Below are 26,817 nucleotides of genomic sequence, written 5' to 3'. Positions count from 1 at the left end.
AGCTCCCCCCCGTGCCCCCCAGCTCCCCCCGCCCGTGCTCCCCAGCTCCCCCCCGTGCCCCCAGCCCCCCCCCGTGCCCCCAGCCCCCCCGCCCGTGCTCCCCAGCTCCCCCGCCCGTGCCCCCCAGCTCCCCCCCGTGCCCCCCAGCTCCCCCGCCCGTGCCCCCCAGCTCCCCCCGCGCGTCTCCGTGCCCCCCTTCCGCGCGCGCTCCCGCCAGTGTTTTCGGACTGCACCAGCCCCAGCCCCGCGGCGCCGCCGAGCCTCCTCGTCCGCCGCCCCGCCCGCCCCGCCCGCCCGGGCCCGCTCCTGCGGCTGCGGCTGCGGCGGTGGGCGCTCGGGGGGCGCTCGGGGGCGCTGCGGGGCGCTGCGGGGCGCTCGGGGGCGCTCGGGGGCGGCGGGCAGGGCGCGCTCCGCACCTGCGCGGCCCGGCGATGGCGCGGCGCGGGCCGGGGCCCCGGGCGTCCTGAGCGAGCGCCAGCCGGGTGCCCGCGCCGCCGGCCCTGGCCATGTCGTCGTCCTTCTTCAACCCCAGCTTCGCCTTCAGCTCGCACTTCGACCCCGGTGAGTCCGGCCGGCCGGAGGCCCCGGCCCTGCCCTGCGCCGCCCCCAGCCCCCCACTGCGGACATGGTGCCTTCCTGAGCCGCGGTTTCCTCTTTTGCATGGAAATTAACCCTTTGGGCACCCTGAGCTGCTGGCGGGAGGGCCCCGGGCACCGGGCAGGCGGGCAGGCCGCGGGGCTGGCACCTGGCAGGGTGGGCACGGAGGGCCTGCGGCGTCTCTGGGGATGCCTCGGGCACAGGTAACTGGGGCAGGAGGGCCCGCGTCGGCCCAGGTGTCCAGGGGAGGAAGTGGCCAGGGGCGAGGGCCCCCTGGGAGGGTGGGAGTGTCACCTTTGGGGCCCAGGCCCCCGTGGCCCCTTGCCCATCTGTGGTCTCAGTGTGGGAGTCCCTCTCGCTGCTGCTGAGCCGGTTCCAGGGAGCCCTGCCTGGCAGCCCAGCAGCCTGCACGGGGAGCTGGGAGCAGCGGCCTCCTGCAGGACAGAGCCCACCGGGCAGAGGCTCAGGAGTGGGGCCCCGTGGTGCCCAGGCCCCCTGCACGGCGGGGGGAGGTCCGGGTGGTGGGCCCGGGGGGCACAGTGTAGCTGGCTGCGGGGCCCCGGGGCCCGAGCTCTCACCCTGCCAGGCAGCTGGCACGGCCGCCTGTTTACTCGTGGCTGCTGGCATCCTGGAGGGGTGGGTGCCGCAGGGGGCGCAGGGGGCACGGGGCCTGGGGCTGCAGGAGGCCCGCGTCCGTCCCCAGGAGGGGGTAGGCTTGCTCGCCTCTGTGTCACCAGCCCCAGCCCTCCTTGGCCCGAGTGGGAGAGAAATCCCTGCCCTGGAGCCCTGGCCCAGGGGCCGGAGTCCCACCCACATGTCACTGGAGCTCGGGCACAGGCCAGTGCAGCCAAAACAAAGCCAGGCGCACATGTGACGGGCTCTCCTGGGTCTCCCGCCTGGAGTGGGGCCGGTGTGTGCAGCCATGCACAGCGTCCCCTGGGCACGGCCCCATCCAAAGGCATCTGCTCCTGGGGGAAGGGAGCTGACGTGAGGTCTGTCTGCTGGGTTTAGGGTGTGGGTGTCAATCCCTCAGCAAAGCCTTCCCAGGCCATCGGCCCCCAGGGCCCGGGAGCTCGCTGTCGCCTACAGACAGCCCAGCGTCTGGGTGGCAGCAGCCCCAGGCCCCGCCAGCCTAGGCACAGGCCTCCGGGCGGCTCCAGCCACTGGTCCCTGCAGCCTGCGGGGCCCGGAGGTGGGGGGCCGACCCCAGGACTGCGGCCGTGGAGCTGCCGGCAGGGTCGGGGATGCGTGGGCACATGTGCCAGGACTGGCCCTGGGATCACCATCCCCTCCCCCGCCCTCCCCCGCCTCTCCCCCCACTGTGGCGCCCAGAGCTGCCCTGCGTGGGGTTCGGCCTCCGCGTCCCTACGCTCGGTGTGTCCTGGCACCAGACCCTGCCCCCACTTCCGAGGACCAGGGCTTTGCGGGGCTTGCAAGTGTTTGCGTAAACAGCTGCGATCGTCGTAATTATAACGTGTCAGTTTAACGTACAGGGAAAGTTGTCATCGGGAGGGCAGGGGGAGGTCCCCTCGGCAGCCCTGGATGGCGGCGGCGGGTGACGGCTGGGGTGCAGGGCTCCGTGCCGGCCCCCACGCGGGCGAGGCGGGGCCCCCTGGCCTCCCGCTAGATGCCCGGACCCGTGGAGTGTCTCCGGCGCTGTCTTCTCGTCGGTAAAATGGGACAGCAGTGCCTGTCCCCCCCCCCCGCCCCCGACCCTCGTGCGGTGCAGTGCTGGGGAAGCTTGGCGCCCCGTGAACAAAGATGCTGTTTGGAGGGGGTGGCGGTGAGCCCACGGTGGCTCCGTGGCGATCCTCTGTCCCCAGAGTGGAGGGGGGTTCCTTCTGAGGGCTGCTTGTGTGTGGAGGGCTGGGGGCGCCCTGCTCGGGCCAGCAAGCCCAGGGGGCAGGGAACACCTGCGCTCTCGGCTACCTGGGAGTCTGTCCCTGTGGCTCCCCCCCCAGGGTGGACGGGGAGGCCGGGCCCAGGCCGCATCCTCACCAAGTCACCCGCAGGCCACGCGTGCTTCCTGGGATTCCCCGGAGGTCGCCGCGGGGGCGCGACAGGGACGGTGGCGGTTGTGTTGAGAAGGGGACTGAGCTTGAGGCTCAGGCCGTGAGTACGGGTTCCAGGGGGGCCTGGGGCTGGGGGGCCCTCGCCCAAACCAGCGCCCTGCGGGGCCACCACCAGCTGTCACGTGTGGGTGGGACTGGGGTGCATGAGGGGCCAGGCCTGCACGCGTGCTCTCGGGCGGGCTGCCACTTGTGGGGTCCAGTGCTTTCTCCCACGGTGTGGGTGGCTGTGGGGGATTTCCTCATGCCCTCGGGGCTGTGTGGCCTTGGGCTGATCCCTCAAGCTCCCGAGACTTGGCCTGGTGCAGGTGACCCCTCACCTTGGGGAGACCGGCTGGACAAGGCCTGAGGGGTGCCGGGGGTGCCACATGCTGGGTCGGGAGCAGTTGGGACGGGATGGCCCTGGGGGACTGGGGGGTCCCAAGGCAGGGGCCGGCCGGGTGGGGCCTGGGGGGCCTCGGTCGGTGGCTGGCAGGTCCAGGCCTCGCTAGGGCAGCTGCGGGTCCCTGACCCGCCGAACACAGGGAGTCCCCGGCCTGTGGGGTGCCAGCCGACCGGCTGGGGGACCTGGAGGTCAGGGACACAGCGCAGACCCAGCGCCCCTGCCCCTTCCCCCAGCCCCTCGGCTCCCGTCCTGCCTGGGTGCTCACCTCATGTTCCCTCCGGGATGAGGCCTGCTTGGGGGGCACTGGGGAGCGGGCAGGGAGCCCTCTCCCTGGCGGCAAGTGGACGGCGGCAGCCGTTCTCGAACCCGGTGGCTTCTGCTCTGCGGCCTGACTGGGGCGCCAGGGGCCCACCCTGCAGCCAGTGCCGCCACCCTTCCTCGTGCCCGGGAAGGGCCGGCCCCCGGGTGGGGGGCGCGGGGGGCTTTGCTTCGGCACCTTCTCCAGGGAGCCAGCCTCTGCCTTTCCTCCCCCGGGGCCCTGCTCCCACACCAGCAGGTACACTCACACGCATGCACACACACGTGCACACACATGTCCCCAGAAATGTTAGTAAATGTTTGTGCACCTCCCACGGACACTGTAAACACGTGCTCACACACCGGCACCTCTCACGTGCACACATGCATAGGGGTGACCCCGGCGTGTGCACACCTGCACACGTGCTCTTCACACAGGTGAGCACACACAGGTGCCTGGTGTGTACACCTGGGGCAGAACCCGTTGTTTGAAATATGTGGTTACCGGGGATCCCTGGGTGGCTCAGCGGTTTGGCGCCTGCCTTCAGCCCAGGGCCTGATCCTGAGGTCCCGGGTTCGGGTCCCGCGTTGGGCTCCCTGCAGGGAGCCTGCTTCTCCCTCTGCCTGTGTCTCTGCCTCTCTCTCTCTATCATGAATAAATAAATAAAATCTTTAAAAAATTAAAAAATAAAATAAATAAAATAAAATATGTCGTCACCTCCTTGGGGGCGGAGGGTGTCTCCTGGGCGAGGTGGCCCTGCGTGTGGCCTCCTGACCCCCTGGCTGCCCGTCCCCCCGCCCGCCGTGGGAGAGTCCATGGGGCAGGGCCCGCACTGGGGCTGGACCCCAGTCCCTCCGAGGCCTGACCGGCTCCCCAGCTTTCGGTGACCTTGAACTAGGCGCAGTGGTGCCCTTGGCTTTTGAGTGTGACCTTCCCCGCCACCCTGTGGAGGGCGCTCGGGCTCCTGACTCGCTCAGGCGGCCCCCGGGGCTCCCAGCCGCCCCCGCCCTCTGCGGCCTGCGGTGCCTGTAGACGCGGCGCCCGAGCCCACCCCGGGGAGGCTTCAGAAGAAAGGGAGGGAGGCAGGTGCGGCGGCCTGGGGACCCGCGTGTCCACCGCCCACCACTTGCGCAGGACCAGGCGCCAGCAGGACGCAGTCTGGCCTCCCCGCCCCGGCAGAGGAAGCGGCAGAGGAAGCCGGGGCAGGGCCGCGGCCCGAGCCAGTTCCCAGGCGGCCTGTGTGGGCCGCGGCCGCCGAGCCCTGGGGCCGGGCACCTGGTGCCCCGAGCGGGGCGGGGGTCTCCCGAGGCCACCCCGGGTGGGACTGCCAGCCAGAGCACATGGGAGCACCGCCCGAGCCGGGTATGGCGGGGGGGGGGGGGTCCTGGGAGGACGCGGTGCCCGGGGCAGCGGCTTGTCGTCACGAGGGCTGGGCCCTGGCGGAGGAAGTGGCAGGACAGGAACGGGCAGGGCTGGTGTGGTGCTGGTCCCACCTCGGGGCCACTCACCTGTCACAGCGTGGGAGTGAGGCGGTGGGGTCCCCGTGAGCTGGGCCAGCAGCAGGGGGGCGGGAGCCGGCCCCGGACTCTGCCCAGGCCTCCCCTGCAGCGGCCCGGGGCCGAGGACACCGTCCTACATCCGAGGAGTCCTCGCAGGGGGCCCGGCCTGGGGAGGCCCCATGGGGCTTCACCCCTGCTCCCGTCACTCTCTGATCCTTCATGATTTGGCACAGGGGCCCCGGGGTTCTGATTGCGGCAGCCGTGCAGGCCCTGCAGCCAGTCCTGGGGGGCCCTGCCGGCTTCGGGCCCCGCCTGGGGGCACCGGGCGGGCTCACCTGCAGGCGCCGCGGTGACTCTGCAGCGGAGGCCGTGCGCCTGGGGCTGTGGAGCCGCGGGGGTGGCGGCATGTGGGGGCTGTGCTGGGTGAGTCCCCGGGGAGACCCCCCCCCGGGAAGGCAGGATTCGACCCCATGGGAGGCAGTTCCCAGTGCGCCCGGCTGCTCTTGCTCAGACTCATGCGGCCCGCGCGGATGGGTCTGCCCGAGGCGTCCTGGCTCCCGCCGCTGGCCGTGTTCCCCAGCCCCACGGTGGACGGCCGTCGCCTTCTGTCCCCCACATCTCTGTGTCACGTGATGCAACCCACCCTGCAGAGGACTCCCCCCTATACAGGGCGCGCTCCGGCGTTTACTGGCCTTTGGGCATGTGCAGCCCTCCCCACCTTTTCCCTCAGGACCAAGCCCACGAGCCTGCCGGTCCCCCTCCCTTCTCCCCCCGCACCACGGGTGCGGTACAGGGTCGCCTCACGAGGTCACGTCATAGCAGCAAATCGTGTGACCCGGGGCCTTCCTCATGTCCCCTGATTGGCTGGCTCGTGGGGCTTTGCTCCGAGAACAGCAGGAGCAGCTCGGCCCTGGGGCAGCGGCGGTGGCCGCGTGGGCAGCCCCTCCTGGGGCCCGTGTCTGCCCTCTCGTGGTGGCCGTGCTGGGGCGCAGATGCCGTCCCCCCCCCCCCCCCCCCCGCCGGCGTCACCCGTGTGGCGCTCCCTTCTGTGATGCCCCTCTGGGCCTCCCCGCCCCCCGTCCGTTTGGGGTGTTGGGGTGGCACGTCTGTACCCTGGAACCCGGAGCCTCGGTCCCACGCGTGTGTCGTGGCTCGCATTTGCTCTCCCGGTGCCGTGTGGCCGCGGAGTGTGCTGGTGCCAGTGGCCCATCCTTCCTGACCCTGTGCTCGATGACGCGGCGCTGGTGGCCTTCGGGCCACAGTAGAGGCTGCACCCCAGGAGCTGGCAAACACCGCCCATGGAGACCTCCCCCCTTTCCTTTTTCCCACAAAGCTGGTTGTGGGGTGTTTGGGCAGCCTTGTTCGTCCTGGGGACGTGCCTGAGCCCTGTTGGTGACAGGCTGGCACCCCCAAGCCGCAGCTCCTGGCCGCTGCGGGGACGCCCGGAGGAACGATCCTGCTCAAAGCCGCGTAGCCTGGGAGGGGGCTGTCCTGTCCCCTGGCAGGGCCTGCTCCGGGCCGGCGGTGCCCCCGCTGCCCCCACCCCCGGCCGGCCGCCCCCCAATAGTGCCCTGCATGGCGTCCAGGCAGAAACGTGGAGCCAAGGGCGGCGGGGCGTCCAAGCCTGGTGGCCCTGGGCCTCTGTCTACCAAGCTGCTGTCCCCCGCGTCCCCCGCCCCGGCCGTGCCGCAGACGGACTCCTCCGTCCGGCTCAGCTGCCCCGGGACCTGGTGCCCAGCGTGTGTCAGGGCAGGGTCCCCTGGTGAACAAACAGGCCTGTCTTCCTGAGGTGTCTCCCACAGGCCGGGAGGCGTGGGGGGCGTGGGGGCCGTGGGCGCGTGTGTCTCAGGGGGCCAGGTGGGCGAGGCTGGGGGCCCGTGGGGGAGCCGTCCGTGCAGGGGAGACCATGTGGAAGGTAGAGGCAGCCCCCGTGCTCCCCGTTGTCACCCCCACCCCCCAGGCCCCCCACCCCGGGACCGGCCATGCGGGTGGGCCCCACGCTGTGTGGGGGGTGCTGTGGGGTCGGCGGTGGCGTCCTGGCCTGGGCCTTCTCACGTGTCACTGGACAGTGTGGAGATTGCGGAACTTCCTTCCGTCCCCGTGTTTGTGACGAGCTGGCCTGACGCGGGGCGGGGCCAGGGCGGCTGCTCAGCTGGCCCTGTGCTGGGGTCCCGGCCGGGCCCCCCCAGACCACCAGGCCTGCGCCCCCGAGCGTCTATCTGAGCCGTGGAAACGTGCGCAGGTGTGTGCAAGTGGGAGCGTGAACACGTGTGAGTGTGAGTGCGTGTGTTCCCCTCCCCCAGGCCCCCTTGGTGCTGTCCTGCCCCTGGGGAGCCAGGGCCCGAGGGTGCTCCCCATGGGCTCCGTGTGGGGCCTCAGCGGTGACCCACGTGGACGGCAGGAAGGGGGCTGCCCCGCACGCCAGCAGCCAGGCCGCCCTTGGCAGGTCGGGGTCCGGGGTCCGGGAAGGGGTCCTCCCGGGTGAGCCCCTTGGCCCCAGCGCGCCCTGTGCACCCTGCGGGGGCAGCACCCCAGGGCCTCTGAGCGGCGTGGTCACCGGGGTGGGGGCGGGGCACGCTGGCACCCGGGCCTGGGACACACGTGCTTCCCTGTTCGGAGGAGGCCGTGCCTTGGCCTCTCAGCCCCACCCTCCGTCTTCGGGGTGCGCCCTCCCTGTCGCCCGCTCCCCGCACACCCCCTGCCCTCTCAGCGCCTCCCGTGCCCTCTGTCCTCATGCAGCGGGCGGTGCCCTCGACCAGGCCTCGGAGCTGAGAGGTTTGGAAGGTTCTGGAGTGGGGGCAGCGGAGCACAGCCGCCCCAGCCGGACGCCCCGTGGGCCTCTCTCATCTGCTGGGGGGTGGAGGTCGGGTCTGGCTGCACCCCGGCCCAGAGCCTGGTTCTGAGGGGGGGAGGGTGTGCCTCAGTTTCCCCACCTGGCTCTGGTCAGCTGAGCCTGGTGGCGGTCCGTGACGGTTCTGGGTGCAGTGCCAGCTGTGGGGCGGGGGTGTGTCCTGCGGGGGTGGCTTTGCCGTGGGAGGCTGGGGTCGGGGGGCCCGGAGCCCGCGTGTCGGAGCCCACACGTGTGGGCAGGTGCGTTCCGGCTCACAGACGCCTTAGGGCCCCGCTCTCAGCCCCTGCTCTGCCCTCTCGTTCATCAGGTGGCCTCTGAGGTTCGGGGGACGTGGGGCAGCAGACGTCCCCTGCGGTCACCCTGGAGCCTGAGGCCCCGAGGCCCCGAGGCCGGGTGGCTGACCCGTGGAGTGAGCTCCCCGTGGTGTGAGCAGCCGGGGGCGGGGGGCTGGGGGCTCTGGGGGCCGGGCCGCCACGACAGTGCGCCCTGAACACTTTCTTAAATTGAGGTGAAACGCACAGAACAGGGTGACCTGTCAAAGTGAGCAACGCCCGGCGCTTAGTGGGTTGCCAAGTCATGCAACCACCCCGTCTAGTTCCAGAACATTCTCCTCACCCCGTAAAGACACAGTGAGCCACCTGCAGCCCCGTCCCACCCCCGGCCCCTGGCGCCACCCCCATTCGCCGCAGATGGTCCAAACCAGGGGGATGGGGGGTGCATGGCGATGCCCAGAGGAGCCCCCACTTTCCCTCGGGGTCACTGGCCGGGGACGGGCTTCCCGCTCTCCGCGTCCTCACCACACTCACTTCTCATTAAACGATTTGTGACCGTCTTGGCGGGTCAGAGGCCTCGCGTATGCTTCAGAGCAGCTGGCGGGCGGACAGCAGGCTGTGGCCCCGGGGGACGCTGGGGAAACAGAGGCACGGGGCCGCGGGGCTGGAGGGCTTGACTGCTCTGCCCTTGCTTTGCCCAAGTGGTTCCGGAGAGCTGTGTGTCGCAGGTCCCCAGCCATGTCCCCTGAGGCTGCAGGGACAGTGAGGGGAAGGGCCGGCCTGTGGGCAAGGGGGGTCCGTGTGGATGGCCCGGAGGGGGCGTTGGTGGGTGCTGCTTTTGGAGATGGCTCTGGTGCTGCGGAGGGAGGGCCTGGACGCCCCAGACCCCCGGAGTTGGCAGGGTCCTGGCTGTGCTGGTGGCCGTTCGGGCCTGGGCGGGGCCGCCCGTGGGGAGAGGCGACGGGTGCAGGGGCAGCTGGCTGTGCGGTTCCGGGAGTGGGTGGGCGGGCACGGGTCCAGGGAGCGGGTCCACCTGAGGGAAGGGCCCACCTGGGGGTGGCGAGGAGGGTCCAGGTGGGGACCGCGGAGGGGGGCCGACGGGGAGGCCTGGGGGGTCTGCCCCACGGCCCAGGATGCAGCTCCGCCTGCCGCAGACACGGCCCGGCTGGGCCCGCTGAGCTCGGGCTGGAGCCCGGACACGCTGTGCCATCTCCCCGCTTCCTTCTGGGTCCCCGTTGCATCCCTGGGGACACCTGGCTGCCCTCGGCAGGTGGCTCCCGGCGGGGGATGGACGGGTGACGCTGAGGCCCTGGGCTCCCGACGGCATCGAGTGCGGGGACGGTGACGTGGCTTACGCACGTGTGACCGGAGGCGCTGCGTGCTCGCCGGGGCCACGAGGCGCAGACGGCGGGAGCGGAGGCCGCCGATCTGCCGCCCGACAGGCGCCGTCCACGCGTTGAGGGCTTTCTTGGGGGTGGTTTGGTCTTTCTTCGTCCCTTGACGTCCCCGGGACCTGGATTTATGAGCGGTTGCAGTCCCGCCTCGGGTTCCACTTCGTGCAGGTGTAACTGAAGTGAACTCTGCGGGGTTTGGGTTTTCTTGGGGTTTTCTTTGGAGGGAGCGCGTGCGAGTGTGCGCGGGGGTGGGGTGGCGAAGAGAGGGGGTCCCGGCCGACTCCACCGTGACATGGCTGACGCCTGGCGCCCCGACGTGTCCTCGTGGCCTTCGGCGTCTCCGTAGCGTGGCGGCGAGCTTTCCTGGGGAACGCCGTCTGTCTTCGGTCCGCTGTGTAAGGCTTCCTTTGCAGATGTACTGATTTTTTCTTTTTTTAAGCCTTCCCTCTTTTGTGGACTGTTCGGGCTGTTTTTCTCCTAAAAACATCACCTCAACGAACGTCTCTTCTGTCTGCGGTGGTGACGCGCTCAGTCCTGGGTTCGCCTCGGTCTTGGCTTCCCGTGCCCTCCGGGTTAGGCTCGTGGTTTAAATTCCCAGACGAGGGATCCCTTGGCCAACGAGGGGGCCGGTCCCCCAGGGGGGGCCGTGAGGGCGGCTTTCCCGCTTTCCTGAGGCTGCCGGGTGAAGGCCGGGGAGCCCGGCGGCAGGGCTGGAGCGCGGGCTGCGGCCGAGATCGCCCCCCGGGCCCGGAAGAGGACGTGGCCTTCTGGGTTGCGCTGTTTTGATTATGGATGAGGCCGAGTGTGCTTTTTTTTAGATTTTATTTATTTATTCATGAGAGACGCAGAGAGAGGCAGAGACACAGGCAGAGGGAGACGCAGCCCCATGAGGGGAGCCCGATGCGGGACTCGATCCCAGGACCTGGGGTCACGCCCTGAGCCGACGGCAGACGCTCCACCGCTGAGCCTCCCGGGCGTCCCTGATTTGGGGCTTTTGTGGAACGTGCGTGTTTATGGAGGCAAATCCATCGATATATTTGATTTCCTCCGTTGCTTTTATTTTTTATAAAAAAGATTTTATTTATTTATTTGAGAGTGACACAAGCAGGGGAAGCAGAGGGAGAGGGGGAGGCAGACTCCCCTCGGAGCAGAGAGCCCGCCGCGGGGCTCGAACCCAGGGCCCCGGGGCCTGGTCCTCCACTGCTCATCGCCTCAGCGTCGTGCTCCGCGTGGAAACCTGGTGACGTGGCTCCCTGGCTCCCGCCGCCGGCCTGGCCCTGGGCCTTTCCTTCTGCGCCTGGCCGCCCGCGTCTTCCCGCGGCACCGTGTGCGCTTCGTGGCGGCCACGTCCTCACGTGGGGTCTGCTCCGGCCCACACCGTCCCCGGCTCTGTTTTGCTCCTTGGCCCTGTGTGGAGCGTCATCCCCCACAGGGTCACAGGACGGGGACAGGGGCTTGGAGAGGCCGTGGGGGCCACCCGGACGTGTGACAGCCAGCCCCGCCCCCTCCCGATGCAGACGCGGTCACGTCTCCCTCATGTGGGGGGGGCGGCGCCGGTTCCGCTCTGCGCTGGGCCCCCCACTTCCCGCGCCCAGCTCCCTTCGCAGCCCGCAAGGGGCCCTGAGCACACAGGGGAGGGTGACTGGGCGGGACGGCTCCTCGGCGCGGGGTCCTGGGGGCAGCGCTGGGGGTGCGGCCCCGGGTGCGTGGCCACCGTGCCTGCTGCCCTCCTCAAGGGCCGGCGGCCAGAAGACCTGCCCAGCGGGGGGGGAGCGGGGACGCAGGGGCCCCCGCGGGTGACCCCCAGGGCGCTGGTTGCTCCCCGGGTGCGGGGCCGGGGCCTGTCGAGGCGCTGGGAGGTCTCTGCCTTGGGCCCCCTGGGCTCGGGTCGCAGCTGTCCTTGCCACCCTTGCCCCCCAGTCCCCTGGCCCCGTGGGCGAGGGTGGGGCCCAGGGACCCGGCAGGTGCCCGGTGCTTGCCCTCGGGCTCCCGCGGCCTCCGGGCAGCCCCCCAGACAGCCCCCCAGACAGCCCGTCAGCCCGCGGCCTGGGGTGCCCGTGTGGGTGCAGGAGGGCGCCTGTGCCGCCTCAGGCTCCTCGCTCTCGCCACGCCGTTCCCTCCTGTGCGGGGGAGCAGGCCTGGGGTCACCTCGGGGGCCGGTTGGGACCCCTGAGGCCTTGCCGAGACCAGGGGTGACCCGCACGGACGTGCCTGGTGTGTCCGGCTGCTGCGTCGGGTGACGGGGTCTCGAGAGGTCAGCCACGGGGGGCAGGGGGGTTGGTGTGACAGGTCGGGGGTAGGCCGGGGTGCCTGCTTGTGTCTCGGGGCCGCGGGGGCAATCCTCTGTGTCTGGGGAGTGGCGCTGTCCCGGCACCCCAGTCCCCACACCTGGTGACGCTCAGGGCTGAGGCGCTGGGTGGGCCGGGCGCGGCCCTGGGGGTCCCTGCTGCTCCCGGGGCAAGCAGCATCAGGGGGCCTTGGGGACGCCAGGCCGGGTGCAGGAGGCCCGCGGCCCACCCTCCCGGGCCCTGGGGTCCCCCGCCCCCCACCTCGGCTCCGACTCCGCCACAGAGCCTGGCGGATGCCTCGCTCCGGGCGCCCCTGGGATCCTCACGGCTCGGGCGGGGTGACTGGCCCTGGGGCGGCGCCGGGAGGGCAGGCTGGTGACCGGGTCTCACTGGCCTGTCAGTGCCCCATCACCCACTGCTCCGCGTCCTCGGACTGAGGCCAGAGCGGCGCCCCGTGGCCGTTCCGGGAACTGCGGGTCCGGGCGGCGGTGGCCGTGCGGCGTGTGCACCTGCGGAGCCTGGACGGTGCCTGTGGGTGGCAGGTGCGGCGGGCCCAGGGCGGGGGGCAGGGGGCCGGGAGGCCGGGGCGCAGGGGTGTGGGGCCGGGCGAGCTGCCCCTGTAACCGCCTCTCCCTCGGCAGACGGCGCCCCCCTCAGCGAGCTCTCCTGGTCGTCCTCCCTGGCTGTGGTGGCCGTGTCCTTCTCCGGGCTCTTCACTGTCATCGCCCTCATGCTGGCCTGTCTGTGTTGTAAGAAGGGCGGCATCGGGTTCAAGGTGAGGCCTGGGGGGTCCGAGGCGGGTGGACGGGATCCCGAGGGCCGGGCCCTCTTGTGCCCACGCAGCGCTGGCTTCCTTCCTTCCTGGGGTCACCTGCAGGCCACACAGACCTGGGACCCCACAGCTTCCCTGGGGGCCGCCGATGGGAGGGGCCTGCAGGCTTTTGGGGACCCCCGCCCACTACCTCCCGCACTTTGGGTGCCCCGTGCGGGCCCGGCCCCATGCTGTGGGATCCCGGCTCGGGGCCCGGCCTCAGCGCCGTGTGCAGGTTGGGCGCCCTGGGACAGTGAGGAGGGGCCTCGCGGGCGGCCGGGGGGGTCCTGAGCACCGTGGGAGGGGACTCGCTTCCCCGGGGGCCCCTGGCTTCCCGGGGAGAAAGTGCCCCCAGCCCCTCAAGCCCTGATCGTGGGACCCAGCAATGAGAAACCACAGCAGCCCGCACACGCTTCCCGCGCACCAGGACCCCCCGGCCAGCTGGAATCGCCGTCCTTGGGGCCCCCGGGCCCCCACAGGGAGGGGCTGGGTGCTGGAGGTCGGGGCGACCGCGCGGCAGTAGCCAGCGCTGCTGTTCACGGAGCGTCAGCCAGACGCACGGCCCTGGCCTCTCGAAGGCCGCCCCCAGGGTCACTTCCAGGGAGCCTGGGCCGTTGTCAGCGCCGAGGCCCCCGGGATGTGGCCGGGGGCTCCCCGGGGAGCTGCTGGGGGAGGGAGGACCAGGCGGAGGAGCTGGCGGCCCAGAACCGCCCAGAACCCCGACCGGAGGCTCCTACCCCGGCCGCCTGGGCTGGAGGCAGTTCCCGGGCCTGGCGGCTTTAGGAGGGGACCGGCCATGCACGTCCCCGCTAAGCAGCCCGCACAGCAGCCGCGACGCCCCCGTTGAGAGAGACGGCACCCCTGCCACGTAGGCCGTGGCGCCGGAGGCCCCGTGGGGGCTGCGCACCTGTCTGGCGAGGACGAGGAGGTGCCTTTCACCCAGCCGCCCTCCCGGGTCCCCCAGTGCCCCCGTGGCCGGGCTGTGCCCTGGCAGCTGCGGGGTCCGTGCCCCTGCCCGCGCTCCCTCGCAGCGCTCTGGGCAGGATCCTGGAGCCGCGAGGCCGTGGGGGTGGGAGTGGGGGGCCCGTAGAGGTCAGCCCCTCCCCAGGGCACGGGGGGAACAAGGCCCCAAACAAAGGCCAGCCTCGGCCCCTCCCACCCGTGCTCTCCTCACTTCCTGGGGAACATGGTGCCCAGAACATTCCGGCCCCAGTGCGCCTCGGTGGGCGGGCCTGCCTGCACGGGGACTCCCGCCTGGTCTCTGGGGGCCCGGGGCTGGGCACCCCCGTGGAGCTTGCAGGGAGCAGGGGCCGGGAGGAGATGCTCACGCTGTCCTATGTGATCGCCTGCTCTGCTGGCACCATCCGGCGGGCTGCCAGGCGGCACCGTCAGGTATGGGCCGGGGGCCGGGGCCAGGCGTGCTGGGGGGTGGATGGGGCTGCAGTGGGTACCCCAGGGCCCCCAGGGAGGGCTCATGGGCCCTGGGAAGGGGAGGCATCGCAGGGGATGCTTCCTGCTGTCCCCAGGCTCTGTCTTCTCTAGGTCGGTACCAGGACTGGGGTTGCCTGCAGTGGGCTTCGGGGACAAAGGAGGGTCCCCAGGGGCACGAAGGGCCAAAGGAAGAACCTAGGCCCCCTGGCTCCCGGTCCAGCCACCTGCCCACATAGGGGCTGTGCTCCGGGCCTCAGTCTACCCACCTGGGCAGTGGGCTTGTGGGCTCCGGGGGTGGGAGCTGCTCGTTTCTGTAGGAGGGGATTCCTGAGCCTCTGGCTCTGCTCTGGAGTGTGCTCTGGACCCGGGGGCGGGGCTTCCCCACCGACAGGTGCGGCAGCTGCATTTCCAAATAGCAGGCTGGCCAGGTAGGGCCCCCCCGCCCCCCGCCCCGGCTGCCACGGCCCGGGCCAGGCTCTTCAGGAGCCCCCGGAGCAGAGGAAGGCCCTCCTGGGTGGAGGTCCAGGGCGGCCCGCAGGCAGGTGGCTGCGGAAGGTGGCAGGGAGCCTGGCCTAGGCCTGCAGCCTGGGGGTTGGGGCTCCCTGTTCCAGGCCTTCAGGAATGCAGCTTGTGGAAGGGACAGGGTGGGCGGGCTGACGGGGCCCCTGTCCCTGCTCTCCAGCCCTGACCTCGAGGTTGGGATCACAGGCTGCTGGGGGGAGTGGGGCCGTGAAGAGGGTTGGGGGGCTGACCGACCGGATGGGCAGGGGCAGCCGGCCTGGGGCTCTGGGCACCCATGGTTGAGGCCCCCCCAGGCCTCTGGGAGGAGAATCACCCTCCCCTCCAACCAACACAAAACAAAGCTGTCTGGTCCCCCGGAGCCCGGGCAGCTGGGGGGAGTGGGGGTGTTCCCTGCCCGAGGACTGGGAAGGTGGGGAGCGCTGGCAGGTGCCCCACCTTGGTCAGGCCCCCAGCCCGCTCCACCTCCGGCTCCAGAAGGAGCGGAGAGCTCGGTCCTTGCCGAGCCTGGCCTGCACCTCTTGCCCCTGCCCTGCCCCCCGTCCCCGGAGCCCCGGAGTCACTGCCAGCGGGCGCCCACCTACCGCCGCAGGAGTTTGAGAATGCCGAGGGGGAGGAGTACGCCGCGGGCTTCTCGGCACAGGGGTCCCCTGCGACAGGGGCTCAGAACGGCCCAGACGTGTACGTCCTGCCACTCACCGAGGTCTCCCTGCCCATGGCCAAGCAGCCGGGGCGCTCAGGTGAGTGGACTCCCCCGGAGAGGCCGGGTGGTGCGCACCGGTGTGACTCCGGGGTCGGCCTGGCCTCTGGGCTCAGGAGGGGAGAGGCCGGAGAGGGCTGGTAGGTGCCCCCTTCTGGTGGGACCTGGGGCACCGCGGACAGGCTTGGGTCGGCCTCCTGCCCGCCGCCCGGGGGCTGCTGTGCAGAGGGGCAGCTCAGGCCGCAGGGGCGAGGAAGCTGTGGGCCTGGTCCTGCGATGGGCTACCCGTGTGCTGGGAGGAGGGGCTCCCCCGCTGTCCCTGGATGGCTGCCCCCACACGACCCCCTGAGGCCAGCATGGCCCCGCAGGGACATGGGCCCCATTGTGCCCAGTGGGCAGGGCCCACCTACTCAGGGAGGAGGGGCTCATCGGGGCCCCTCCGTGGGCGGGCTCGTGAATGGGCCTTTCACTCAGGCCTTGGGGTGGGGGCAGGAGCAGCAGGGCCTCTTCCGTGGCCCCCTTGCCCTGTGTCCCGTTTGTTCCCCGTTCTGGGGCCCCCCCAGGGCGAGCGCCCACAGGACAGATGTGGGTCCAGGCTGGAGAGGTTAGAGGTCAACATCCAAGCTGGGCTTCGAACCTGTCTGCTTGAGGCTGGTGCTGTGGGCACCCCTGGTCGTGTCCGGGTCCGTAGGGGGAGGTCCCGCGCTGACCCCCACCTCCGAGGCAGCTTGACCTCAGTCCCTGCGGGCTCTGAGGCAGGGCCGTGCCCACCGCCCTCCGCTCCTCCAGGGGCACAAGGAAAGGGTGTCGGGCCCTGCGGGGTGATGACCAGGCCCATCCCTGCTCTGTTCCAGGCCTTGGCAGGCCCATGACCACGAGGCTGCCCACTGTGAAGCCCAGACTTCTTCGAGGGCTGGGGACCCCCAAGGTGCTAAGTCCTCGGGCAGCCCTGTGGGCCCCCAGCTGCCAGCCCTAGGTCCCAGGGTTCCATGGGCGTCACTGCCCACCCTCCAGCCCGCATCTCCTGGAGGAGAGGTCACCGGTTAGGCAGGAGCCAGGGCGGGGGCTCAGAGGCATGTGCCCCCGCAAACTCCAGAGGGTAGGCCCCCTGCTGTAGGATGCTCCCCTGGCCTTCCTGGATGGCCCCGGGGCTCTCTGAGCAGTGCTGGCCTGGACACTGCAGCTGGTGGGGAGCCAGGGGTCACCTACCTCCAGCCCGGGCCTGTCACATGCACACAGTGTCTGGGACCTCGAAGAATCTTTGAGACGTGGCTTCTCCCACCCCTCGGGGGGCTGTCCCTGAGGGTGGGAGCAGGGACCAGAGAGAGCAACGATTGCTTGCCTTCTCCATTTCCATAGCCCATGTCTCAGGTCTGCAGGGTACCCCTTGTCTGGGGAGGTGATGTCGGGGGGCAGCCCCCCTTGGAGGTCAAGGCTGAAAACCCGAGTAGCAGGTGCCACCTGTTGAGACTGTAGATGGAGGAAGACAGTGCAGGGGGAGGAACCCCGAGGCTCGAGCCCCAGTGGGACCCTCCCCACCCTAAATTCTGCTTAGCATCAAGGTCCGTGTTCCCTGGGAGCCGCCCCCCATCCCCCGGGCTCTCCTGGCATCCTCAGCCCAGCCCTGTCCCCTGGGCCCTCAGGGCGGTTGGCGTGGGAGCAGAATTCGGGGAATCCCTCGGGGGACAGGGTGTGAGTGGGCTCGGCAGCCGTGGCCCGTCCTCCGGGGCCCCCGCTGACCCTTCCTCCCTGCTGACCTCACCCAGCGAGTCTGCAGGAGAATGGGCCCAGTGTGTTCCGTGCACGGCTGTGCCAAGCAGCCCCCAACAAAGGAGCCTTTGGTGTGCCTGGTGCTGGAATGCCAGCCCGCGGCAGGGGTGAGGGGACGGGCGGCTCCAGGGCCCTCCTCCCCATGGGCTTGGCCCCGGCCATCCCGCCTGCCTGGCATTGCCCGCGCGCTGGTCTTGGCTCCAGGCCCTGCTGTCTTTGCGGCTTGTCCCTGTAGTTTGGGGACCAGCCTTCCCAGACCCACCCAGAATGATGCCCGGATGCAGCTCGCAGGTCCACAGCTCTCCTGGGCAGCAGGCATCCTGCTCCTGATGGCAGCCCCCCAGCTGTGGCCCCGGCACTGGGGGGCTGAGGGCAGGTGCTGAGTGGGCAGCCCCGGGAAGGGCAGATGGGGGCGCTGACAGCCCGAGCCGGGGTTCCTGAGCCCCCTGCCCTGTTACAGTGCAGCTGCTCAAGTCCACGGACCTCGGCCGCCACAGCCTCCTGTACCTGGAGGAGGTTGGCCACGGCTGGTTCGGGAAGGTGAGTTGCTGACCCCGGTGGTGGGCGGGCGCGCGCTGATGCCGGGGGCCGGTCTCCTGCCCGGCAGGCACGGGGGCAGGATGGAGACCTGCTTCTCCTGGGAGCCACCCCACCCTGGGGTCCCCTCCCGGGGGCGTCCCTTCCGGGCAAGTCCTGGTGTCGGATGCTGGGAGGCGCCCTGGGAGCGCCGGGTTGGGGGCGGCGTGGGGTCTTGGTCCTGGCTGCTCCCCAATCCCCAGCCTGGGGATCCCCGCTTCCTCCCCGCGGACCCCCAGAGAGAGCCGGGAACAGCCGGGGGGCCTCGGGATGAGCACGAAAGGGAGGATGTTACAGCCGGGAGGGTTCCCCCAGGAGGGGCCCAGAGCCCCTTCTGCAGATGAGTAAAGCAAGGCTTCCAGGTCGGGGCTCGGGGGGAGCGAGGAAGGGCAGGGCCGCCGTGACGCCCGCCCCCACAGGTGTTCCTCGGGGAGGTGAACTCGGGCATCAGCAGCACCCAGGTGGTGGTGAAGGAGCTGAAGGCGAGCGCCAGCGTGCAGGAGCAGATGCAGTTCCTGGAGGAGGCTCAGCCCTACAGGTGGGTGGCACCTGGGGCCGGGCTCTGGCGGGCAGGGGCTGCCGGGCACGGGGCCCTGTGAACAAAGGCAAGCTCTGTGCTGTCCCTGCTCCTCCCCTACCCCTGCAGAGCCAGCCCCCCTCCCCGCCCGCCCGCCCCCTCCTGGCCTGAGTTCGAGTCAGGGGGGCAGCCTGTTGGCTCCTGCAGGGCCCTGCAGCACAGCAACCTGCTCCAGTGCCTGGCCCAGTGCGCGGAGGTGACGCCCTACCTGCTGGTGATGGAGTTCTGCCCCATGGTGAGTGGCCGCTCCCGCCTCCAGCCCCTGCTCCCTGAGCGGGCCCGGGGCACATGCCCACCACGTCCCACGGCAGCCTGCGGGGGAGGCGATCCCACGTCACCTGGGAGGGCCGCCGCTGCGTCCGGGCCCCCGCCGCCTGTCCCGCTCAGTTAAGACGCTTTCCTGCGAGGCCTCACCTCTGCGTCCTGGGCCTCACGTGGCCCGTGTTCCTCCCGGGGTGTGACCCTGGCCGCCCTCGCCCCCCGCGGCTCCAGGCGTGCTGCAGGCTCCCCCCATCTGGTTTCTGGACTCCGGGCTGCAGCTGTGACCTCCGGCTTCCCCAGCGGCTGGGCCCTTGCTGGAGCCGGGCGGTGTCCGCAGGTCAGGGCTGTGCCCGCTGACGCTCGGGTCGTCTGCCCTGGGCCAGCAGTGAGGGGGCGAGCACATGGGCCCCAGGGTGGTACACGGGGCGTGCTCCTGTGGCCCCGGGCTTGGCGCCCCCCACCTGCGGGGTTGTCCTCCCGCGAGCAGGCCACCGGGGCAGATCTCGTGGCTGTGGGGTGGCTGCGCGGCCACCAGGCCCTGGGGGGGAGGGCGCCTGGGGGGCTGGCCGGGGTGCCCGCCCCGATCAGCGTGACGGTGCCGCCTCTCTTGGCAGGGGGACCTCAAGGGGTATCTGCGGAGCTGCCGGGTGGCAGAGTCTATGGCACCTGACCCCCTGACCCTGCAGCGCATGGCCTGTGAGGTGGCCTGTGGGGTCCTACACCTGCATCGCAACAACTACGTGCACAGGTGAGGGCGGGGCGGGGTGCCGGCTCTCCGGGCGTCCCCGTGGGGCTCAGGGCGGCTCCTGCCCTCGCGCCGAGGGGCCCTGGGTTCCCGCCTTGGGGTCGTGTGAGGCTCAGCTGGTCCATCTTTATTCAGCCTTTAGGGACCGTGGTGCCTTAATGAAGACCAGATAGACGGGGCGCGGGGTGGGGACCTGCTTCTGCAGGACGTCAGGCTGGCCCGGGCGAGCACAGGCAGGGCCCAAGGCCCATCCACCGTCCCTGGGGTGGCCAGAGCCCCGCGGTGGCCCCACACTGGCCCTTGCTGGCCTCTGGATCCCTAGGCCCCGGGGGAGGGATGGCTCTGTCCTGCTTCCCACCCTGGCCCTGGAAGTCGGAAAGACGGACCAGGGTGCCCAGCCCAGGGGGACGTGCCGGAAGAAGTGGCGATGGACGAGCGGCCCACCGGCCCCGGACGCCGCACGGGCCGTCCTCCCCAACAATATCCTGGTGCTGAGTGATGACACATGCAACTCCAGCATCAGTGATTTTGTTGAAGAGGGCAGCTGCCAGCCTCCCGACCTGCCCGCCGGGCCCACCCAGCCCCAAGCACCCGCACGCCCCACAGGAGCGGGCCCGTCTGTGGCCCCCGGTGGATGTGCGCTGACCCCACCTTTGCCGTAGGGGCCCATGCCCCCCACACCCTGTGGCCCCCAAGCAGGTTGGAGGGAGGTCCGCAGCCCTGGGCCCGCCATGCTCCAGGGGCACTCCTACCCCTACCCTGTCCTGGGCCAGGAGGGGCCCAGCCCCGTGTGAGCAGGGCCGGCCCGGATGCCCTGGGCTGCTCAGACCCCAGGATGCCGGTTGCTGAGGGGGAGGGTGGCGCAGGCGGGAAGAAAGCCTGCGGTGTCCCCGGCTGGCTGGCCCCCGAGGGGTGGCTCAGTGGGCAGGGGGACGGAAGCCAGGACAACAGCAGGGGTCAGGAGGGAGGGGCTCCAGCAGGGCCATCCGGGCCCCCGTGCGTGCTCCCGCCCTCCCTGGGCCTCGTTTCCTTGTCTGTGGTGTAGCGTGTGCGGCCCGTCCCCGTGGGCCCCCGGCGCGCCCAGTGCTGGGCCAGGGAAGGGGCTCGGGGCAGCTGGGGGGACGGGCTGCCTCTCAGACACCCCTTCCCACCCACTCGCGAGCGACAAGGCCTTGGGTACACGTGGCCCGCCCCGCAGCCCCGCTGCCCCGCTGCCCCCCACGGGCCCTGCCGCTGACCCGCACCCTCCCGCCCTCTAGCGACCTGGCCCTGAGGAACTGCCTGCTTGCGGCCGACCTGACGGTGAAGATCGGCGACTACGGCCTGTCCCACGGCAAATACAGAGTAAGAGCGCGGGGCCGCGTGGGGGGCAGGGCCAGCCACCCGGCGCCCCCGGGTAACGCCACCCCCGCGCTGCAGGAGGACTACTTCGTGACCGCCGACCAGCTGTGGGTGCCGCTGCGCTGGATCGCACCCGAGCTGGTGGACGAGGTTCACTGCAACCTGCTGGTGGTGGACCAGACCAAGGCCAGCAACGTGTGGTGAGTGGGGGGCCGGCGGCGCTGGAGGACACGCCCAGGGGGACCCCGAGGCCGCCAGGCCCTGGGGTGTGGGTGCGTGTCCGGCCAGGACGCGGGGCCCGCCGGGCTCCAGGGGGCAGAGACGTGCGATGACCTGCTCCTCTGCCCACCTCACCTCTCCGTGGCCCCAGGGGCGCTGGCGGGGCTGCCGGGCCACCTGTAGCCCACGGTCCTGCCCCTCCCAGATCCACGGACACCCACAGACCCCAGGCCCGAGCACACGTTCAGGTGGGGAGGCCGCCGGGACTGAGACGGGGCCTCAGCGTGGCCCCCACTGTCTGCGAGCAGGCCGGGCTCTCCTGTCTGTAGTCTGGAGCCCCCCTCCTCCCCGAGCACCCGGCACCGGGCGGGGCACAGAGGGGCACGCAGACCCGGGACTGCAGCCACCGGAGGCTCTGGCACGGTGGTCCCCTCTTCCTTCCCCACCTCTTCTCTGCACCCTGCCCGCCCGCAGCTCCCGGGGCCTGTCTGGCCTCCCTCTGCTCCCAGTGAGTGCTCAGAGCCTGGACCCATGGAACCCCCCCTTCCTGAGCACCCCGGGGTGTTTCCCCCTAGTGCATCAGCACTGCACCCCCGTCCCCTGCCGGCCCATCCTGACTGGGGTTCTCTGGGTGGCTCTGCTCCAGGCCACCTGACTTCTCTGTTCCTTATGCTATGGGTCTCTGGGGTCAGCCTGGGCCCAGGAGCTGGGGAAAGGACCACGGAAGGAACCCAGGTGCCATTTCCCAGCCTTGCAGGCTGCGGCCGCCCCTGCCTGCGCCCTGGGCCCACGCGTGTTGTGGACCTAGACCCCTCCCCCGCCATCACCGGGCCCCTAGCACCGGGAGCCTCACCAGGTCGCTCCAACCCCTGGTGCGGTGTCCAGCCTTCACCGCGGCAGTGAACAGATCGACAAGTGAACGGACTTGGGTTTGGGGAAAGGCCAGCGTGGCTTTTATTTGTCTGGGTGACCTGGGCGCCGCCTTAGGCCTGGCCGGGTCACGCATCCTGCCAGTTTACCCAAGGACCGTGCTACCCTTTGGGAGGGGCGTCCGTAGGATGCTGGCGGGATGACGGGAGCTGCCCTGTGGTGGCCGAGGCTCTGAGACCCCGGGCAGCCACGCCAGCCCCCTCTGACGGCCGTCGTCTCCGCAGGTCCCTGGGCGTGACCATCTGGGAGCTCTTCGAGCTGGGCGCGCAGCCCTACCCGCACCACTCGGACCGGCAGGTGCTGGCTTACGCTGTCCGGGAGCAGCAGCTCAAGCTCCCCAAGCCCCAGCTGCAGCTGACTCTGTCTGACCGCTGGTGAGGACCCTGGGACGCCAGGCTGGGTGGAGCGTCCCCAGCCAGAGGGACGAGACCCGAGTCTGACGGCCTCGGTTTCCCGCTCACGCCGGTTCCCCCTCTGCCCAGCACTGACCTCTGGGCCCTGTCCTGTGCCCACGGCCCAAGTGGTCTCTTTACCCAAAACACAGACGCACCTGCGGCCAGGGTGGGGGCGAGCTAAGGGGAGAGCCCTGTGCCCACCGCTTTGGGAGAGTTGGGGTGTCCGGGAGTGAGCTGGAGGCTCTCTTCCCTGTCCTTGGGGGATTCTGGGTAGGAGGAGAGGCCCCAGACCTTGGTGCAGAGGGCCGCTCCGCTCGCCCCGGCAGGCGGGCGGGCGTGCGGGCAGGGCCTGAGCCCTGGGCCTCCCTCCGCACAGGTACGAGGTGATGCAGTTCTGTTGGCTGCAGCCTGAGCAGCGGCCCACGGCCGAGGAGGTGCACCTGCTGCTGTCGTACCTCTGCGCCAAGGGCGCCACTGAGGCGGAGGAGGAGTTTGAGCGGCGCTGGCGCTCCCTGCGGCCGGGTGGGGGTGGCGGGGGCCCCGGGCTGGCCGGCCTGGCTCTGGGGGGCGCGGGCGAGCTCGCGGCCGCCTCATCCTTCCCGCTGCTGGAACAGTTCGCGGGCGACGGCTTCCACGCGGATGGGGATGACGTGCTGACCGTGACCGAGACCAGCCGCGGCCTCAACTTCGAGTACAAGTGGGAAGCGGGCCGCGGCGCCGAGGCCTTCCCCCTGCCCGGGGGTGCGGGGAGCCCCGGCCGCACCGCGCGTCTGCAGGAGCTCTGTGCCCCCGACGGTGCGCCCCCCGGCGTGGTGCCCGTGCTCAGTGCGCACAGCCCCTCGGTGGGTAGCGAGTACTTCATCCGGCTGGAGGAGCCCACACCTGCCGCCGGCCACGAGCCTGACTGCGCCGGCTGCACCCCCAGCCCCCACTCCGCAGACCTGCTCCCCGACGCCGGTGACCAGGACAATGACTCGGAGGGCAGCACTGCTGCCTCGTTGGCCATGGAGCCGCTGTTGGGCCACGAGCCGCCCGCCGAGGGGTCCTGGGGCCACTGTGACTACTACGGGCGGGGGAGCCATGCCCGAGACCCGCCCTGCCCGCTGGGCTCACCGTCACCGGGGACCCTCGGGTTGGCGCAGCCTGGGGAGGACACCGACTGGGGCGCAGCTGCCTTCTGCCCACCCTTCTTGGAGGACCAACTGGGCACGTCCCCCTCGGGGAGCTCTGGGGCTCGGCCGTCCCCGGGTGGGGAGGAGGTGGGGGAGGCCGAGGCATGCAGGGCCGCCCAGCTCAGGCACTGGAGTTCCAACGTGTCTGCCAATAACAACAGCGGCAGCCAAGCACCAGGCCCCTGGGCCCCGGGATGTGTGGGGGGCTGCATGGGCTGCTGCCCCGGCGCAGAACACGCCCTACAGGCTGTCCCCGAGCTGGCACGTCCCCTGGCCCTGGAGGACGCCAGAGAGCCTCTCCTTGGGCCGCAGGGGGCCTCCTCCGGCCTGGAGCTAGGCCGCTGCCTTGGCCCCCCTCATCTGTGTCCTGCTGGGGTCCTGGCGCCTGCCACCTGCCTGGTGACCTCGTCCTGGATACAGGGGGGTGTGGGCTGGGGTGACAGCCCCCAGACAGAGCCCAGGCTTGCTGAGGAGGCTGAGGGCCCCAGCAGAGCTCAGCGACCCCTTCCCTCCATCCCAGCCCCATCCCAAGAGGGAGCCCCGCTGCCCGCCGAGGAGGCCGGTGCCCTCGCGACCCTGCCTGCCTTGCCCCTGCCTGCTGGCAGCTGGGAGACTGCCCCTGAGGTAGCCCCGAGCCCGGAGAGCCGCACTGGTTCCCCTGGGCTGGAGGCGCCAGTCAGCGAGGATGAGGACACAACAGAGGCCACTTCCGGCGTCTTCACGGACTTGTCCAGCGACGGCCCGCCTGCAGGGAAGCCAGACGTGACGCTGGCCTTCCGCTCCCTGCAGAAGCAGGTGGGGACCCCTGACTCCGTAGACTCCCTGGATATCCCATCTTCTGCCAGCGACGGCGGTGGCTGCGAGGTCTTCAGCCCGTCGGTCACTGGCACTCCCGGCGGGCAGCCCCGAGCCCTGGACAGTGGCTATGACACGGAGAACTATGAGTCCCCGGAGTTCGTGCTCAAGGAGGCACACGAGCCGTGTGAGCCCGAGGCCTTTGGGGAGCTGGTCTCCGAGGGTGAGAGCCCCGGGCCCGAGACTCAGCTCCCCACCTCCCCCGGCGGCCTTGGGGAGAAGAACCCCTACCGTGACTCAGCCTACTTTTCGGACCTCGACACAGATCCCGAGGCCACCTCGGGCCCCCCGGAGAAGGGAGGAGGTGCCCTGGCCTCCAGGCTAGAACTGGATCTGGAGAGCCCTGGGCTGCAGTCTGCACAGCCCTCGCCTGAGTCTGGGGTGCCCGGGGGGACACAGGGCCCTGGCCCCAGGGAGGGGCCGCCCCTGCGACTGCTGCCGCCGGAGGACGCGTGTCCGGAGCCGAGCACCTGCCCGGAGAGCCCCAGACTGGAGCCTCCCTGGGCTCCAGGGCTCAGCCCCGGGCGCCCCAAGGTTTTCCAGCTGACCCCAGTCCCGCTGAGCTCCGAGAGCCCCCGCCCTGACCTCCAGGAGGCCCAGCAGGGACGGCCGGGGGGCCGCGGCGCCCCCAGGACCCCGCTCTGCTTGGCCTTGCCCGCACTGCCCGCGGCCGCGGAGGGCCGGCCGGAGGAGGAGGAGGAGGACAGCGAGGACAGCGACGAGTCCGACGAGGAGCTGCGCTGCTACAGCATCCAGGAGCCCAGCGAGGACAGCGAGGAGGAGGCGCCCGCGGTGCCCGTGGTGGTGGCCGAGAGCCAGGGCGCGCGCAAGCTGCGCAGTCTGCTCAAGATGCCCAGCCTGCTGTCCGAGGCCTTCTGCGAGGACCTGGAGCGCAAGAAGAAAGCCGTGTCCTTCTTCGACGACGTCACCGTCTACCTCTTCGACCAGGTGGGCGGGCGCCCCGGGCTCGGCGGGGCGGCGGGTCCCGGGGGGGGGGGGGGGGGGGGGGCGGGGAGCCGTGGGAGCGCCCGCCGCCGGCCGCTGCAGCCCCGTGCCGCTCTGACCCTGCAGGAGAGCCCCACTCGGGAGCTCGGGGAGCCCTTCCCCGGCGCCAAGGAGTCGCCCCCCGCCTTCCCGGCGGGCCCGCACGCCCCCGGCGCCCCCGGCCGGCCCCCGCGGGCCGCCCCCGCCCCCGACGGCTCCGCGGCAGAAGAGGGTGAGCTGGGGGCGGGGCGTGCAGGGCGGGGGCGGGGTCTGCCGGGAGTGGGCGGGGCGTGCCGGATGGGGGCGGGGTCTGCTGGGCGAGGGGCGGGGCTGGAGGGGTGGGGCGTGTCGGGCGTGAGCAGGGTCTTCCGGGCGGTGGTGGGGCCTGCCGGGCGGGGGCGGGGTCTGCTGGGCGAGGGGCGGGGCGTACCGGGCAGGGTCTGCCGGGCGTGGCGTGGAGGGGGGCGTGGCGTGCCGGGCGGGGGCGGGGCGTGCCGGGCGGGGACGGGGTCTGCCGGGCGTGGGCGGGGCGGGGTCTGCCGGGCGTGGGCGGGGCGTTGAGGGGTGGGGCCTGCCGGGAGTGGGCGGGGCGTGTCGGGCGTGAGCAGGGTCTTCCGGGCGGGGGTGGGGCCTGCCAGGCGGGGACGGGGTCTGTCGGGCGAGGGGCGGGGCGTACCGGGCAGGGTCTGCCGGGCGTGGCGTGGAGGGGGCGTGGCGTGCCGGGCGGGGGCGGGGTCTGCCGGGCGGGGGCGGGGCGTGCCGGGCAGGGTTTGCCGGGCGTGGCGTGGAGGAGGCGTGGCGTGCCCGGCGAGGGGCGGGGTCTGCCGGGCGGGGGGCGTGGCGTGCCGGGCGGGGGCGGGGCGTGCCGGGCGGGGGCGAGGCCGTGACGTCCCCGACGGCGGTGACGTGCGGCCCGCTTGCAGGCGGCGGGCTGGCGGGGGGAGACGGCTTCCCGCGGGGCGCGGTCCCGGAGGCCGCCCCGCCCGCCGCCCCGCCCGCCGCGCCCCCCAAGCCGGCGGCGCCCGGCCCGTTGTCGCGCTTCACCGTGTCGCCCGCGCCCGCGTCCCGCTTCTCCATCACGCACGTCTCGGACTCGGACGCCGGGCCCGTGGGAGGTGAGGCTGCGGCGGGGCTGCTGGGGGCGCGGCGGGCGGCGGAGCCGGGGGCTGCGGGCCGAGGTCCGCGCTCGTTATCCCTCGTGTCCGGGGGAAACTGAGGCGCGGAGCGTCGGGGCCGCGGGCCGCCTCGCCCAGGGCTGGGCCCGCCCGGTGGAGATGCGGCGCGACCTCGAGCCTCCGGAGGGGGCGGCCCCCCCCCCCCGCCCCCCCCCGCTCAGCTCCCGGGGCCTGGGCAGCCCCTGCGGCCAGAATCCGAGCCCCCGGCCGGCCGGGCCCGCCCTCCTGCGGCTTCCCTGGAGGCCCCGGGCAGGACACGCGGATCCTCGGCGGATCCCTGAGCCATAAGCCGGCCCCCAGGAGGGGGTTCGTGCCGCGGCCGGCTGCTCCCGCCCGGGCCTCGGTTTCCCCACCCGTAAGAGGGCGCAGGGCAGGGCTGAGCTTTGCTGGGCCGGGGTCGGGTCTGGAGCCTGGTGACGCGGTGGGAGGAGACCCCGTGCGGCAGGGGAGGCGCCAGGCCGCGGCCCCAGGCGGTCACCTGGCCCAGGTGGGGTCCCCGGCAGGCGACTCGGGGACGCTGTCTGCAGCGTGTCTGCAGATGCTGACGCGGCACCTCCTGTTGGCCAGGCCCGGTGGCAGGTGCTGGGGGCAGCTGTGAGGAGGCTTGAGCCCCTGCTGGTCCCGCTCCAGGCAGCGGCGAGGACGGTGGTCGGCGGCCGGCACCCCCCCGGCACCCACGCGGCGCTCTGGAGGAGCGGGGCAG

General features: G+C 71.8%; 1 protein-coding gene across 5 annotated transcripts; it reads left to right on the top strand.

The window, feature by feature from the left end:
- The first annotated feature begins 433 nt into the window (after positions 1 to 433).
- On the top strand, positions 434 to 26,817 carry AATK (apoptosis associated tyrosine kinase). Of its 5 annotated transcripts, none has more exons than XM_055336029.1 (14): positions 434 to 561; positions 12,295 to 12,428; positions 15,007 to 15,154; positions 17,345 to 17,424; positions 17,880 to 17,998; positions 18,185 to 18,272; positions 18,913 to 19,046; positions 20,303 to 20,387; positions 20,463 to 20,584; positions 21,758 to 21,907; positions 22,305 to 24,903; positions 25,027 to 25,171; positions 25,863 to 26,054; positions 26,682 to 26,817. In XM_055336029.1, the coding sequence occupies exons 1-14, from the start codon at positions 507 to 509 to the stop codon at positions 26,720 to 26,722; spliced, it is 4,092 nt and encodes a 1,363-aa protein (XP_055192004.1). In that variant the 5' UTR covers positions 434 to 506; the 3' UTR covers positions 26,723 to 26,817. The 5 variants fall into 5 exon arrangements, with proteins under 5 accessions (XP_055192004.1, XP_055192013.1, XP_055192019.1 ...); XM_055336038.1 differs by lacking the exon at positions 434 to 561 and adding an exon at positions 4,591 to 4,711; XM_055336044.1 differs by lacking the exon at positions 434 to 561 and having other exon boundaries at positions 12,323 to 13,856.

Source organism: Nyctereutes procyonoides, unplaced genomic scaffold (genome assembly GCF_905146905.1).
Source record: "Nyctereutes procyonoides isolate TBG_1078 unplaced genomic scaffold, NYPRO_anot_genome, whole genome shotgun sequence".
In the NCBI taxonomy this organism is placed as follows: Eukaryota; Metazoa; Chordata; class Mammalia; order Carnivora; family Canidae; genus Nyctereutes; species Nyctereutes procyonoides.
Note: the sequence above shows the minus strand (reverse complement) of the source record. Positions and strands in the feature narration are given on the sequence as shown.